The following is an 11,226-nucleotide window of genomic DNA, read 5'->3' as shown; positions in this document are numbered from 1 at the left end:
CCTCTTCATGCCACTATATTCCAGTGTCAGGACACCACATCCCAGAGAGGTTCTTTTTCTGCTGCTCACCACTCTGCCATCTTCCCAGAAGTCCTGGAAATCAGGTTTTGAGATTTCTCAAAAAAAAAATAAATAAATAAATAAAAAAGTAATTTAATTTGACCTAGCTATGTTCCTGTTGGATATTTTCCTAAAGAGTTAAAGACCTCTGGGCCGGGGATTTAGCTCAGCAGTTTGGTGGCCTGCCTTGCAAGCACAAGGACCCCAGTTCAATCCCCGGTATCAAAAAAAAAAAACAAAAGAGTTAAAGATATCATATTACATTGAAACTTGTATTGCCATGTTTATAGGAGCACAACTCATAATAACTAAATCTTGGAAGTAGCCTATATGTCCGTCAACAGAAAGGATAAAGAAAATGTGTGTATACACAGTGGAACACTACTCTGCTATAAAGAAGGGAAAATTTGAGTCATTTGTAGGAAAATGGATGCTCCTTGAGAACACATACTTGGTGAAATAAATCACATACACAAGCTTAAATTATCACATGATTTCTCTTAGTTGAGAAATGAGTCATAAGTAATTTTTTAATAATTTTCAAGCAAAATAAAAGATAGGAAACAGGGAAGTAGACCTTTACAAGTGGGAAGAGGATCTAGAGATGTAGGTGGGGAGGGAGGGACAAGGCAGGAAAAGTATAAAAGGATTAAGACTCAGTATGTAGCTGCGTGTGGTGGCGCATGTCTGTAATCCCAGCACTCAGCAGGCTGAGGCAGGAGGACTGCTGTGAGTTCAAGGCCAGCCTGGATTACATAGTTGGACTCTGTCTCACAAAACCAAAAAAAAAAAAAAAATTCAGTGTGTACATGTATAAGCTCCCTCTGATGAATGTAATCAGTATATGCTACAAGCATGTACTAATAAAAATTTGAAAGAAAAAGACAATAGGAAATAGGGTGGTAGACATTTTGCAGTTAGGAAGGGGATTTAGAGGTGGGAGGGGAAGGGAAGTAAAAAGGATTTACATCTGATATGTACAAACTCCCCTAGATGAATGTACTCACTATCACAAATATTTACTAATCAAAATAACATTAAAATATCTGCCATGATTAAGTTTTATCTGTCCCCCTTCCCCTTTGAGACAGGATCCATTAAATCACTTAGTTCCCCAGGTAGGGCCTAAACTTGTGATCTTCCTGTCTCAGCCTCCCAGAGTGTTGGAATTACAGGTATACACCACTGTGCCTGACTCCCAAAGTATCTTTTATGACTCCTTTTTTTCAAATTTAGATTCAACCGTAGTTGTCATATTGTACTTAATTATTCTCTCCATGTAGTTGTTTAGTTTAGAATATGAGCCCTACTTTGCTTTGCTGGGGCCTAAACCCAGGGAGGGCCTCACGTATGCTAAGCAAGTGCTGTCTGTACCTCTGAGCTACATCTCTAGGCCTTCACTGTTTAAATGAAACTAATCTTTGAAAGAGATTGGATTGCTTGCTAATAGCCTATCTTTAAAGTTGAGTATTTCCTAGTGGAAATTGTGGGTCTTTCCTCTGCATTTCCTGTAAGGCCACCATTTGCAGTGTGCACATGTCTAAGAGAGCCCCTGCCTTTCCTAGTTTATTTGGCGTGGGGTGGGTCCCTGGCTTGCTCTTACCATGGGCACACAGTCTGACAGGCAGGACAACAGGTACAGCAGCCTTGGTACTCAGAGCAGTGGTTCCAAGTCACCGTTAGCTGGGTGACTGACCCTAGGAGTTGGCAGAGGAGTCCTTGACAGCTGTCACAAAGCCTAGGCCAAGATTGATTGTTCTCAGAGGTTCTGGGAGGTTCCTGTAGCACATCCTTTTTGGGTCATACTTTTTTTCTTAATTACACACCCTTAGGATTTCACTACCCTGAGATAAGCGGGGTTTCCCCCAAAGGTGTGCATGTTTCAGCAACATTGGCGATTGTTAGACAGTTCAGGGCACTGGGTTGGGATGGATTTGAAAGGGTGGGTTGGGAACAGGGACTTTCAGGAGGAGGGGCCTTCGGACTGGGGGTTTAGGAAAGCAGTTGGATGGTGTAGTGCCGAGCTCTGCAGTCGCCTCCAGTCTCACTTTTCTCCCTTTGCCTGCCGGAGCAGATGGTGACTGTCCCCCAGTCTCAAGTCCCACCTGGCTGACTCCTTAGTATGTCAGGGATGTAGGAACGGACCCAGGAAGGACAGGTGGGCCACTGAACAGTCACTTCCAGCCTTCTTCCCTCTCCCCTCACAAACCTGGGCCTGAGCCTGGAGAGTTGATCATCAATGTTCTCTGTGATGTGACTGGGTCCCCAGATTGTTCAGTGTGCCAGGTGCAGAGGCTGCAGCAAGACTGATTCTGCTACAGTTTGCTGATCTGCCTGGGACAAGGGCCCTTTGGTCCAGGCCTCCAGGCTGGGGTCCAAGATATCCCAGGCCAAGACAGTCTGCTTTGTGGTGAGTGTGGCCGGTCTGCTCGTCCCCTTTCCGACTGGGGCAGTGGCTTCTCTGGTTCTGCCTGTGTTACTCCCCTCTCAGCTGAGGTCTTTCCTCACAGACAGGGACACTATGAGTCACCTGGTTCTATGGCACCCTTACCCAGTCAGTATAGATTGGTGAGGAAGGCCTGGGTACTGCCCGGCTCGGTGCCCCACCCACATGTGCTGTGCAGTTGATGTTATGGTTGTGGGAGGCTTGAGTTTGTGACCCTTTAGGATCCTCATTGGGTTGCAGTTCAGCCAGCTAAGCTCCCTGGCTCCTGGAGCTGAGAGAGCCCTGGTGTTTTTTGTTTGTTTGTTTTTGTTTTGAAACAGGGTCTCACTATGTAGTTGAGACTGAGCAGGAACTATATATCCCAGGCTGGTCTCGAACTCACAGTGATCCTCCTGCCTCAGCCTGCTGAGTGCTGGGATTACAGGCCTGCATCCCCATGTCTGGCTTGCTGCCCATTGTGAGGCAGAGTTCCTGGTGGTCCAGGAGACCAGTTCCTGGTTGTAGGCTTGAACCTGATCCTGTGGCCTAGCTCTGGTCTCAGAGCAGGGCTGTGTGTGCTCTCTCACATTCTTCTTTCTCTCTCTAGTTTGTCCTGAAGAATTACGGAGAGAACCCAGAAGCCTACAATGAGGAACTGAAGAAGCTGGAGCTGCTTAGACAGGTAGGAGTAGAGTGTTTTACACAGTGTACAGCACTCCTCAGCAGCACTGTGGTCACCAGTCCCTAGGCCGGGGCAGCAGCCTGCACAGAGCTGTGGGCAGAATAGGACCACCCTGAGGGCAGCTGGACCAGGAGACTGGGGCCTGTGCTGTGCCAGCCTAGGTGTCTTCCTGTGCATATTGGGCCATATCAGCGTTGCTTGTTCTGGTAAGTTCATAGGACATTTTTTACTTAGAACGCTGAGAGTAATTTTTCAAATGAAATAATTTGTAGACTAAAAAATCTCCCAGACTCAGCAACATATAAAGTAAAATGTAAATGAGAAATTTTGGTACTAATGTGGTTGGTTTGTGTCTTGTCTTGTTTTTCCCATAGTCCAGGCTGGCCTTGGAATCACTATGTAGCCCAGGCTGGTTTCAGACTTAAGATCTTTTTGCTTCAGCTTAAGCACTAGGATTTGGCTACCACATCTGGCTTCTATTTTTTAATGAATAGGGAAAACATATCACAGCACAGAGAAATGCCCAGCAGAGCCAGCAAGACTCAGACTGCCCTTTTGTGTAACTGATTTGTAAAGGAATGTCAGTATAATCGGGGAAGCTTTAAATTAGCGTCTTTTCCTGATCCAGGCCTCAGTTTTCCCATGTATGTATAAAGCAGGACTGGCTGTGGGTTTTTTTGTTGTTGTTTTTGTTTTTGTACCGGAAATTGAACTCTGGACCTTGTGCTTGTGAAGCAAGTGGAGGAACCACTGAGCTAAATCCCTGGCCCCTGGGCTGGTTGTTTATGAGACTTTCTGACCCACATCCACTCCTTGCTTTCAGACTCCTGTGGCACTGGCCAGGACAGGTTCTGAGTGGGTGAAGACTGTGCTGTTGAGTACCACAAGCAGTTTTAGGAAGTACAGATGTTTCTTATGTTCGTGTTTCTGTGCGTGCTTTAGTGTTTTAAAAAATGTGTAGCGCCCACGTCAGACCTGTTACTTTGGAGCTATTGCTGCTTTATCTGGTAGTCTGATTTTTTAAATGGGTTTGTTTCAAGAACACTGTTCAGTGGGACTGGGCTTGCATATGAAGGGTGGGGGCGGAGGGCTAAGGTGAGAGGGAGTGTTTCTGAAGCCCTGGCCAGGTACAATAGCCCTGCAGTGGCAGCAGCACATGGTGTGACATAGGGAGGCTGTCCTGGTTGAAGAGACACTGAAGGAACACAGGCCCTGGAGCCAGCCAGGAGTTTCTTGGAGCAGGGCCTGTTCTCTAGCTGAGCTCTCTGGGTGCAAGAGGGATTCCTCAGCTGGTCCTATGTCTTAGCAGGGCAGACAGACAAGGGTTTGTAGTGCTTCTGGCCCAGCTCCTTTTTCTGGGAACTGAACCCAGGGCTTTTGTACTGAGCTACATCCTTAGCCCTTTTTGTGCTTTATTTTGAGACGGGGTCTCACTAAATCTCTAAAATTACCCAGGCTGGGCTCAAACTAGTGATCTTCCTGCCTCAGCTTCCCAGAGCACTAGATTACAGATGTGCAGCACCATGCCTGGCTTGGGTACCTGCTTCCTGGAGGTTATGTTGTCTGCTTTTCTGTTTGAGCAGAGGGTTCATTTGTTTTGTTTTCCCCAACTGGGAATACCTTTGCTGTTTATTATAAAAGTTGAAAATATTTAGAGTAAAGAATATATATAAACAATATAAGGAATTAAATACATCTCTACCAGGCACATACCTTTATCTCTTTACCTACCTACAGTATATGTGTAGAAAGGGAAATTAATCTTATTACCTAGAAATAATCACTGGTATCATTTCTATATATAGTCTTCTGAATTCTTTTCCTTTTTGTCTGCATGTGGATGTAGAAAATATCTCTGTGGTTTTACCCAAGTAAGATCATATGATTCATCTGCGATGTGCTTTTTTGCCTAACAGTATGTCAAGGACATCTTAACGTGTCAATAGAGACTTTCATCTTTAGTTTTCATGGCTGCAGAATATCCTCTTGTGGCTGTCTTCAGAGTAATTTATTTCATGTGTTCTTTAGAATAGAAGGTGGGCTGGCATACAGTTTGTCATTGGTCATTTGGTGGTAAATATCCTTACAAAGATTTGCTTTCCTAGATGTCTCATGATGTAAATTTCTAGATACAGAACTCTAGATGTACCAACACACATCTGTAATGCCAGCTGCTCTTGAAGCTGAGGCAGGGAGACTGCAAGTGAGGCCAGCCTGGGCACCTCATTGAGACTGTGTCTCAAAGTTTAAAAGGGGTGGGGATGTAGCTCAGTGCTGCCCCATTCGGTCTCTTGTAACCCTTTCCCCTCTAAAAAACCAAGTGACCATTGAGAGCCGCTTTCTAGGAGTCCTGTTGTGGGCAGCCAGCCCTGACAGTGAGGCGATCTGTTGAGCACCTGGCTTCTTTGTGTGTGGTTCTGCCAGCTCTAGTTCTGGTGTTTCCTGGCATCTGTGGGTGAGCTCACTTGTTCTTCCCTTCCCAACCCCCAGAATGCCGTCCGCGTTGCCCGGGACTTTGAGGGCTGCAGCGTTCTCCGAAAGTACCTCGGCCAGCTGCACTACCTGCAGAGTCGTGTCCCCATGGGCTCAGGGCAGGAGGCTGCAGTCCCTGTCACCTGGTGAGTACCAGCAGCAGGGCTGGGGCATAGGGCTGGGTGCCCAGGTGGTGGCAGTGCTCTTTCTCCTCTGCCCTCTGTTGTCTTGTGCTGCACGGGTAAGGAGTAGCCCTATGGGGTCTCCTGCCCCCCACATACACACACTGGGGCAATGGTCCCCTCAGCCCTGGTCAGCCCTGCCCTCTAGTGACCAGACTGCCACATCTGCAGGACTGAGATCTTCTCAGGCAAGACTATGACTCATGAGGACATCAAGTATGAGCAGGCCTGTATCCTCTACAACCTTGGTGAGCCATCTAGTCCTTCCCCATGACCTCCTGGCCCTGCCAATCTCCTTCTCAGCCTTTAGCACATCCTGCAGCCCCTGCTGGCACCCCACAGGGCTGCTCCTGTGTGCCCTGGCAGGAGAGACAGCCTTTATTCCTAGACTTGACAGCAGATCTGTGGTTTTTGGACCACCTTGGCTCAAGGAGGAGCGGGAGGAGCAGTAGAGGAGTCTGTAGCCATCTTGGAAGCTTCTCGAGGGGATCCCTGGGCTCTAGAGAGCAGCCCCTCCTTCCTGTGCCCTAGCCCCACAGAGTGAAGCCAGGCCTGGGCTGGGCTGCTAGATTTCCTGGGCCCTTGGACTGTGGCCCTACAGACCTGCATTCCTGGTGGGCTGGCACAGTGCCCCTCTGACCTCCTGGGACACAGTCATGGCTGACAGAGCCCAGCCCTGGCTCCCTAACTCCATGTCCTCTGCTTCCCCAGGCGCGCTGCACTCCATGCTGGGGGCCATGGACAAGCGGGTGTCTGAGGAGGTGAGGAGGCAGCAGTTGCGGGACACGCTGGTGAGTGCTGCCCCGAGAGGAGACTTGACCAGCTCCTGTGCTCTCTCACAGGGCATGAAGGTCTCCTGCACCCACTTCCAGTGCGCAGCGGGCGCCTTTGCCTACCTGCGGGAGCACTTCCCTCAGGCCTACAGCGTGGACATGAGCCGCCAGATCCTCACCCTCAATGTCAACCTCATGCTGGTGAGGAGGGGTTGAGCCAGCTGGATCTAGGGGCAGCGGTGGCCAGGGTGAGGCAGTAAGGTTCGGGCCCTGGACCAACCTCATGCAGAGGTCCCAGGGGCAGAGTGGGCTGACTTGGAGGGGAGATGGCAGCGAAGGCTATCCCTCGATTGTCATCTGCACTGCCCTCCCCGGGGGGGGGGGGCTCCAGGTAAGCAGGGGAGTGACTTGTGTGTGTCCTTAGGGCCAGGCACAGGAGTGCCTCCTGGAGAAGTCTATGCTGGACAACCGGAAGAGCTTCCTGGTGGCCCGCATCAGTGCACAGGTAGGGGTGGGCTAAGGTGGGCTGCGCCCTGCCCTGGCCTCCTCTGACCGTCCATCCTGTCCCGCCCCAGGTAGTTGACTACTACAAGGAGGCGTGCCGGGCCCTGGAGAACCCCGACACTGCCTCTCTATTGGGCCGCGTCCAGAAGGACTGGAAGAAGCTGGTGCAGATGAAGATCTACTACTTTGCAGCAGTGGCGCATGTGAGCTTTGTCCCCGTGGCTGTTCTGGGATGGGTCACCTGGGTCAGGACCAAGTCTTATGCCTCCTCTTCTCCCCTAGCTACATATGGGGAAGCAGGCTGAGGAGCAGCAGAAGTTCGGGGAGCGGGTAAGTGGGTTATGGCGGGGGTGCTTGGGCCCCTTCAAGCCTCATTACACAGACGCTGTGATCCTATCCTGGAGAGTGGTGAGGTGGTCTCTGCGTCACCCTCACGCACCTGCCACCCTGTTGCAGGCCCACTGCTTCTTAAGTGTTGTTCTCCTGTGAGTTGCTCATCCCGGGTGTAATCTGTAGGGTAAGACAGCTTTGATGCTGCTGGCTGTGCTTCTGGTCTTTGGATAGTCACTGGGTGGCCAGGCAGGAGAAGCAGAGGCCACACAGGGACAATAGAGCAGGCTTTGTCCTCTGCAGGTGGCCTACTTCCAGAGCGCCCTGGACAAGCTTAATGAAGCCATCAAGTTGGCCAAGGTAAGGCTAGAGAGGCCTGGCTGCCCTCACAGCCTGGGTGAGGGAGCAAGCCTAGCAGGGCTGCCCTAGCCTGGCACACTGGTGGATGCTGAGGTCCTGTTCCTGTGCTACCCCCAGGGCCAGCCTGACACTGTGCAAGACGCACTTCGCTTCACTATGGATGTCATTGGGGGAAAGTGAGTGTGGGGCTCCCTCTTACTGTGGGGTATCTCATCCTCTGCTTGTACTCTGGGGAGGAGGCGCCAGCAGAGAGCTGTGCACCCACAGGAGACTAGGTCTCAGGTCCTGCTGAGGCCCAATTCCTCACCCCCAGATACAACTCTGCCAAGAAGGACAATGACTTCATCTACCATGAGGCTGTGCCAGCCCTGGACACCCTGCAACCTGTGAAAGGTCTGGGGCTAAGGGAGGCTGGGGAGTGGGTGTGAGGGGAGGATGGACAGGGGTCTCCATGGGCCTGATGTTCTCCTGACCCAGGCGCTCCCTTGGTGAAGCCCTTGCCTGTGAACCCCACGGACCCAGCTGTCACAGGCCCTGACATTTTTGCCAAACTGGTACCCATGGCTGCCCATGAGGCCTCGTCACTGTACAGGTGGGTGGGTCTGCTTACCCTCGGCGCGGGAGGAGTCGGGCATCTCAGGAGACATGGCTGTCTAGTAGCTGCTCTGTGGCTTCCACAGTGAGGAGAAGGCCAAGCTGCTTCGGGAGGTGATGGCCAAGATCGAGGACAAGAATGAGGTCCTGGAGTAAGTGCGGGGTGGGGGCACAGCCCTCAGGGAGGCCAGACTGCTACCTGCATGGGTGAGGGAGGAGTGCAGTGTCTTGCCTGGGCCATGGTGGCTTTCCCAGCCTGCGCCCTGCCCAGGAGCTTGGGCTAGATGTGAGTCCTGGGGCTTGGAGGCCCTTCTGTGCCAGTTCCAAGCTGTCCCTGGGTATGGCACTGGTAGAAGTTGTAGAGGTCGGTGGAGAGGATTTGCTCTTAGGTCCTAGACCCAGCTTCAGTAGAGAGGGTCGCACCCCAGCAGGAGTTGGGTTGGCACACAGCACTAACCCCGCCTGGTTAACCCCCATAGCCAGTTCATGGATTCAATGCAGCTGGATCCTGAGACAGTGGACAACCTGGACACATACAGCCACATCCCACCCCAGCTCATGGAGAAGTGTGCAGCACTTAGCGTACGTCCTGACACCGTCAGGAACCTTGTCCAGTCCATGCAGGGTGAGTCAGGGCAGAGCGGGTGCGGAGGGAAGCACAAGTCATCAGCTGTGGCCTCCCTCCGGCCCGTCACTGAGGGAGGCTGGGCCACACACAGGCCCTGATCAAATGGGCTGCTGGCCGAGGGGAGCCTGGCAAGCCTGTCTCAGGGGCTGCCCTCTCTACCCCAGTGCTGTCGGGCGTGTTCACGGATGTGGAGGCCTCCCTGAAGGACATCAGGACCTTGCTGGAGGAGGATGAGCTGCAAGAGCAGAAGCTGCAGGAGGCCGTGGGCCAGGCTGGGGCCTGCCCAGCCACCACCAAGGCAGAACTGGCAGAGGTGAGGAAAGAGTGGACCAAGTACATGGAAGTGCATGAGAAGGCATCTTTCACCAACAGTGAGCTGCACCGAGCCATGAACCTGCACGTGGGCAATCTCCGCCTGCTCAGTGGACCACTGGACCAGGTCCGGGCTGCCCTGCCCACACCAGCCCTCACCCCAGGTGAGCTGTCACCCCTACACATGTGTGTATGCAAGTGTGGGAGCTTGGACTTGCACTGGCCTCACTGGTGGCTGCCACCCCCAGAGGACAGGGCTGTGCTGCAGAACCTGAAGCGCATCCTGGCCAAGGTGCAGGAGATGCGTGACCAGCGCGTGTCCCTGGAGCAGCAGCTGCGTGAGCTGATCCAGAAGGATGACATCACCACCTCGCTGGTGACCGCTGACCACTCAGAGATGAAGGTGGGTGGTGGATGGGCAGCAGGTGAGGGCTCTGCCCTGCCCTGAGGTGCCGAATCCCTGAGTGCCCTCTCCCCCTCACCTCCTTAGAAGCTGTTTGAGGAACAGCTGAAGAAATATGACCAGCTGCGGGTGTACCTGGAGCAGAACCTGGCTGCCCAGGACAACGTGCTCCGTGCACTCACTGAGGCCAACGTGCAGTATGCGGCTGTGCGGCGGGTGCTCAGCGGCCTGGACCAGAAGTCAGTGCCCGAGTTGTGCCACTGCCCCCACCCCACCCCGCCTCACCTGGGGCAGCTCACTAACCCAGCCTTCTGCCCGCCAGGTGGAACTCTACACTACAGACCCTGGTGGCCTCATACGAAGCCTACGAGGACCTAATGAAGAAATCCCAAGAGGGCAAGGACTTCTATGCAGACCTGGAGAGCAAGGTGGCTGCCTTGCTGGAACGGACGCAGTCTGCCTGCCAGGCGCGAGAGACCGCACGCCAGCAGCTCCTAGACCGGTGAGTGTGGCCCCCAGCCTCTGAGGCACTGGCTGGCACCCATGTGGGCTGGGTTCACAGAGTGGCCTCACTTCCCTGCCTGTCCCCAGAGAGTTAAAGAAGAAGCCGCCCCCACGGCCAACAGCCCCGAAGCCACTGCTGCCTCGCAGGGAGGAGGGTGAGGCAGTGGAGACGGGGGACCCACCAGAGGAGCTGCGCAGCCTGCCCCCCGACATGGTGGCTGGCCCACGGCTGCCTGATGCCTTCCTGGGAGCTGCCACCCCGCTCCACTTCACACCTGGCCCCTTGCCTGGCTCCACTGTCCCAGGCCCCCACTACGTCTCAGGCTCCCTCCCCGCTGGCACCTACTCAGGCCCCAGCCCACTGCTGCAGGCCAGGGCTTCAGGGCCCCCCGCCATGCCCATGGCACCTGCACCTGTCCTCTACCCAGCCCCTGCCTATACCCCAGAGCTGGGCCTTGTGCCCCGGTCCTCCCCACAGCATGGCACAGTGAGCAGTCCCTATGGGGCTGTGGGGGCACCCCCACCCGTCACAGGCCTGCCCTCTGCCCCGCCTCCCCAGTTTGGCGGCCCTGAGTTGCGCATGGCAGTTCGGCCAGCCACCACCACGGTGGACAGCGTCCAGGCCCCCATCTCCAGCCACATGGCACTCCGGCCAAACCCCAGCCCTGCTCTTCCGCAACCCTGCTTCCCCCAGCAACCCCTGCCTGCACCCTATACGTACCCTGTTGGGGCCAAGCAACCTCTTCCAGCACCCTCAGCTCAGCACCACTTTTCTCCTGGGGTACCCACGGCGTTCCCCCCACCCCAGGGCCCCAGGATTGGGCCCCAGCCACATCCCTCCAGGGCAGCATTTGGGCCACTGCCCCCTCAGCAACCTCTTCCATTCCAGCATCCACACCTCTTTCCACCCCAGGCCCCAGGGATCCTCCCCCCACAGCCCCCTTATCCCTTCCCACCCCAGCCTGGTGTCCTTGGGCAGCCAACAGCTGCGCTGCAC

At 53.8% G+C, this 11,226-nt stretch overlaps 1 protein-coding gene across 1 annotated transcript in view; it reads left to right on the top strand.

Annotated features, from left to right (window-relative positions):
• Ptpn23 (protein tyrosine phosphatase non-receptor type 23) overlaps window positions 1-11,226 on the top strand; it is a 32,787-nt gene that overhangs the window by 17,719 nt on the left and 3,842 nt on the right. The window contains exons 2-20 of the mRNA XM_019207475.1: window positions 3,093-3,167; window positions 5,658-5,785; window positions 5,993-6,069; window positions 6,533-6,582; window positions 6,664-6,795; window positions 7,019-7,099; window positions 7,170-7,301; window positions 7,381-7,428; window positions 7,732-7,788; window positions 7,906-7,964; window positions 8,102-8,181; window positions 8,266-8,380; window positions 8,469-8,534; window positions 8,862-9,007; window positions 9,175-9,486; window positions 9,571-9,725; window positions 9,813-9,964; window positions 10,048-10,227; window positions 10,317-11,222. Of these exons, the coding sequence (XP_019063020.1) occupies window positions 5,748-5,785; window positions 5,993-6,069; window positions 6,533-6,582; window positions 6,664-6,795; window positions 7,019-7,099; window positions 7,170-7,301; window positions 7,381-7,428; window positions 7,732-7,788; window positions 7,906-7,964; window positions 8,102-8,181; window positions 8,266-8,380; window positions 8,469-8,534; window positions 8,862-9,007; window positions 9,175-9,486; window positions 9,571-9,725; window positions 9,813-9,964; window positions 10,048-10,227; window positions 10,317-11,222 (2,786 nt within the window). The 5' untranslated portion in view covers window positions 3,093-3,167; window positions 5,658-5,747. The remainder of the gene's footprint in view (window positions 1-3,092; window positions 3,168-5,657; window positions 5,786-5,992; window positions 6,070-6,532; window positions 6,583-6,663; window positions 6,796-7,018; window positions 7,100-7,169; window positions 7,302-7,380; window positions 7,429-7,731; window positions 7,789-7,905; window positions 7,965-8,101; window positions 8,182-8,265; window positions 8,381-8,468; window positions 8,535-8,861; window positions 9,008-9,174; window positions 9,487-9,570; window positions 9,726-9,812; window positions 9,965-10,047; window positions 10,228-10,316; window positions 11,223-11,226) is intronic.

Source organism: Fukomys damarensis, unplaced genomic scaffold (assembly GCF_012274545.1).
Source record: "Fukomys damarensis isolate Sample0158 unplaced genomic scaffold, DMR_v1.0_HiC HiC_scaffold_12, whole genome shotgun sequence".
Taxonomy (NCBI): Eukaryota; Metazoa; Chordata; class Mammalia; order Rodentia; family Bathyergidae; genus Fukomys; species Fukomys damarensis.
Note: the sequence above shows the minus strand (reverse complement) of the source record. Positions and strands in the feature narration are given on the sequence as shown.